This window comes from Hordeum vulgare, chromosome 5H (assembly GCF_904849725.1).
Source record: "Hordeum vulgare subsp. vulgare chromosome 5H, MorexV3_pseudomolecules_assembly, whole genome shotgun sequence".
Taxonomy (NCBI): domain Eukaryota; kingdom Viridiplantae; phylum Streptophyta; class Magnoliopsida; order Poales; family Poaceae; genus Hordeum; species Hordeum vulgare.
This window is the reverse complement of record NC_058522.1, coordinates 462,679,473-462,684,000: the sequence shown is the minus strand read 5'-3', so window position 1 is coordinate 462,684,000 and position 4,528 is coordinate 462,679,473. Positions and strand designations below refer to the sequence as shown.

Below are 4,528 nucleotides of genomic sequence, written 5' to 3'. Positions count from 1 at the left end.
CTTTAAACAGGACAAATTATGGTGTAGATTATAAAAACTAGATGAGTAGATTATTAAAAACTCATAATCTACTCTACACCACCTAAAATCAGATTATGGATTGCTAATGATTCATTACCCTTGTAAAGTTGGAGATAATTATATTCCTACCACCGCCACCCTCGTTTTTTTTTAAAACAGAGGACAAACAGGTCATTATGCAATGTAAAACCTGAATTACAGATTATATAATCTGGCCTCCAAACATGTCCACCTAAATTATTTTTATAAACCAGATTATATAATCTCTTCTCATAATCCATATTATCACAATCTATTATGATTTTAAACAGGGCCTGAGTAAGATCAAGCATCTAAAGTAATAATCTTGGATATTATGCTCCGGCCGTATTCTCACGGTGCGTCGATCCTTACGCAATGTACTGATGTTGGCATCCTCCACGGTGCGTCAATCCTGATGCCACGCACCCACGACGCCGGCCGGCCGCCGGCCTTTGCCGGCTTGGGTGTCGACGCCATCAATCAATACAAAGACGCGGCCGCGACGGCACGTTCTTTAAATCACATGCCTAGCTAGCCTCCTCTCATCGGATCCGAGCTGCCAGGAGCCCACGATGCCCAGCCTACTCCATGCATCAACCGATGAAGAAGTGAAGGCGGAGTCGGCGCACTTCGTGTTCGTCCCGCTTATGGCCCAGGGGCACATCATCCCCGCCGTCGACACCGCGCTGCTGCTTGCCACTCAAGGCGCGCTCTGCACCATTGTCGCCACGCCGTCCACGGCGGCGCGGGTGCGACCCACCGTCGAATCCGCCCGGCGGTCCGGCCTGCCAGTCAGCCTGGTGACCTTCCCGCTCGACTACGCCGCGGTCGGCCTGCCCGACGGGCTTCGAGGCGGAGCGGACAACTTGGACAACGTCCCCCTGGAGTACATGCTGGCCTACTTCTCCGCCGTCGCGCTCCTCCGGGAGCCGATCGAGACCCACCTCCGCGACCACGCGCCCCGGCCACCAACGTGCATCGTGTCTGACTTCTGCCACCCATGGACTGTGGAGCTCGCCGCCAACCTCGGGGTCCCGCGGCTCACCTTCTTCAGCATGTGCGCCTTCTGCATCCTGTGCCAGCACAACGTCGAGAGGTTCAACGCCTACGACGGCGTGCTCGACTACAACCAGCCGGTCGTCGTGCCGGGACTGGAGAAGAGGTTCGAGGTGACGAGAGCGCAGGCCCCAGGCTTCTTCCGGGGTTGGCCCGCCTGGGAGAAGTTCGCCGACGACGTAGAGCGCGCGCGGGCAGAGGCCGACGGCGTCATCATGAACACCTTCGTGGAGATGGAGCCCGAGTACGTGGCCGGCTACGCGGCCGCGAGGGGGATGAAGGTGTGGACCGTGGGTCCGGTCTCTCTCTACCACCAACACGCCGCAACGCTAGCGGCGAGAGGGAACACGGCGGCCATCGGCGCCGACGACTGCGTCCGGTGGCTCGACGACAGGGAGCCGGGCTCCGTGGTCTACGTGAGCTTCGGCAGCATCGCGTACGCGGACCCGAAGCAGATATCGGAGCTCGGCCTGGGGCTGGAGGCGTCGGGTTACCCTTTCATCTGGGTGGTCAAGGACGCCGGCCGCCACGACGAGGCATCGATCGCCTTCCTCCGCGGGCTCGAGGAGCGCGTCGCGGGGCGTGGCCTGCTCATCTGGGGGTGGGCGCCGCAGGCGCTGATCCTGTCGCACCGCGCGGCGGGCGCGTTCGTGACGCACTGCGGGTGGAACTCGACGCTGGAGGCGGTCGCGGCGGGGCTGCCGGTGGTGACATGGCCACACTTCACAGACCAGTTCCTGAACGAGAAGCTGGCGGTGGAGGTGCTGGGGATCGGCGTCAGCGTCGGGGTGAAGGAGCCGGTGATGTACCGGATGGATCAGAAGGATGTCGTGGTTGGGAGGGAGACGGTGGAGGCCGCGGTGAGGAGCGCCATGGACGGTGGGGAGGATGGTGAGGAGAGGCGGTGCAAGGCCCGTGCGCTCGCGGTGAAAGCGAGGGCGGCAATGCGGGAAGGGGGCTCGTCGCACGCCAACATCCGCGATCTGGCCAAGTTTTTTCAGGTGGGCGCGACACAAGGTACCGCCCAGTGATACACGATGCAGCAGTTTTTTTTTTTTGCCTACCCAACCTTCAACCTGGGCAGTATATGTGTGTCCATAGCATGTAGCTGTCCAGCTACCGAGAGCCAAAAATGCCGTTCCAATCAAGGTTTTAAGAGTTTGAAAACTTCTACACTGCATTTGATCTATTTTTGTATCTTTTATCAATGTGGAAGGTCTTATCAGGACAATTAGTGATTTTCTTGAGATTAATAGAATTGGCATCGATGTGGCGGTATTTGCTGGTTTGTATTGTGAAATTTGAATTTTCTCTAACTTGTGTATTGTCATGCATGAGAATTAGGGACCTTTTATTGGTAAGTGGTCTAAATTTTTATCATGTCAATCACTTTTTGTTACTAGTACGAAGGATTTTATATTTCTTTACGGAGGGAGTAAATGAAACTTATTAAAAACAAATATTATTCTAAGATAGAATTATTTAATGTCCATGGTGTTATCTTAGAAAGAAAGAAAATGAAAGCAAATGATGATAATACATGCACACACATAATTTGTACCGTTGCACAATATGCAAGACAAGCATATATTAGCAGGGGCGGACCTACGTTGAGGTGAGTGGGGTCTAGGCCTCCACTTAAAATTTGAAACTACATCAATATTTGCTTGTGGTATTTAAAAAATATGCTTAAATTATTTGACTTTCTCAAGAACATGCCCCCACTCAAAATACTCTCTAGGTCTGCCTCTGTATATTAGTATGATTTGTTTTTCATGAATACGGAAAGCTTGCGTATCATTACATTGATAGAAAAGTTAAGAAAGAGTAAATGGGACAGTACAACACATGACACGAACGCAGAAGAAGTGACCATGACGCCTAGAGGAGAGAAACATGGGATGCTCAGCCCAAAAAAGAGAAAAACACAACTAAGCTCATCACACTAGGACTCAGCCCAAACCAAACCAACAAGACCATCGACATCGCTACATTCAATGGTGAATCTTGGAAGAAAATGAAGGAGAGCTCAATGTTAGCAATGTGAAGAAAAAATAACAACTTTTAGTTTTTTAGTTTAGATAGTGTTAAATTTTTTATGATAAATACTAGTAAATTTCGTTTTTCAATTTGTGAAAGGGGGCTCAAGCGTGTTGAAGCATCCCCTTGGATTCACCACTAACTACATTTGATCTATTTTTGTATCTTTTATCAATGTGGAAGGTCTTATCAGAACAATTAATGATTTTCTTGAGATTATTAGAATTGGCATGCGATGCAACGGTATTAGGTGGTTTGTATTGTGAATTTGAATTTCCTCTAACTCGGGTGTTATGGTGCATGACAATTAGGAACCTTTTATTGGCAAGTGGTCCGATTTTTTATCATGTCATTCACTTTTTTGTTACGCATAAATAGAAACATGAATTGTACTAACGTTCTTATATTTTTGTACAGAGGAAGTAACTAAAAACTATTAAAAACAAATATTATTCTAAGGTAAAATGATTTAAGGTCCAGGGTGTTATCTTAGAAAGAAACAAAATTAAAGAAAATGATCATAATACATGCACACACATATTTTGCACCTTTGCACAACATGCAAGACAAGCATATATTAGTATGATTTGCACAAAGATAGGATAGGCTTGTATACGTTTACATCCATATTGTACTAAATATTCAAACCATAGAGCGACAATGTCATAGATTAATCGTCTTTCGATGCGTCAAAAATCAATTGTGTCTTAGGTGGTTAGTGCTGCCGAGGGAGTGAGGGATGGGGGAGGGGAGAGAGAGGGGGGAGAGATAGGGAGAGGGAGAGGGAGAGGGAGATGGAGAGAGAGACGAATGACACGCACAAAGAGAACTAAAAGACTATACACAAAGGAAAAGTGATTAAGACAAAAAAAAAGCAACTAACAATGCAAAACAGTGAAAATTATATTATGGATATTAAATGTGGAACACCCAATGCTAAAATCCTGAATTTGCTACTATGTGATTGCCATGGTGGTTGTAAGATGTTCGTGTTTTTTTACAGCACAAACTCCTCTTTAGTAGATAGTAACGATAGTTACATTGTCAACCATAACAAGGCTAATCTCATAAGGGGCCTCTAGCCAACTTTCCTAACTCATGAGCTACTATACTAGCTTCTCTATTACAATGGTCAAAGATACTATGGAGGAAATCACATGTTATATGGAAGTAGTCATCAAAAGTTGCAATTGCTACTCCTCATGAATTGCCATCATTGGTCATCACTTCTATTACCTCAATTTATATGAATACTATCGACTTGCTGCATCCTAGGTTTTGTGCCAATTGTAATCCAAACTTCAGAGCTTGCGCTTCCACGAACAAAGTGTTAGTACAAAGGTTCAATATGCAATTGTCTGCACCAACTAAGGATCCGCTAGAGTCCATA

The 4,528-nt window shown here is 47.4% G+C and overlaps 1 protein-coding gene across 1 annotated transcript; it reads left to right on the top strand.

Annotated features, from left to right (window-relative positions):
* The first annotated feature begins 665 nt into the window (after positions 1–665).
* On the top strand, positions 666–2,129 carry LOC123451851 (UDP-glycosyltransferase 73C12-like). The gene has a single exon (XM_045128394.1). It carries the CDS (start codon positions 690–692, stop codon positions 2,127–2,129), a length of 1,440 nt encoding a protein of 479 aa, XP_044984329.1. The 5' UTR covers positions 666–689.
* Positions 2,130–4,528: the final 2,399 nt, after the last annotated feature.

Excerpts from the sequence above, each read along its gene's own strand:
- LOC123451851 (XM_045128394.1), top strand. The coding sequence starts at position 690 with ATGGCCCAGGGGCACATCATCCCCGCCGTCGACACCGCGCTGCTGCTT.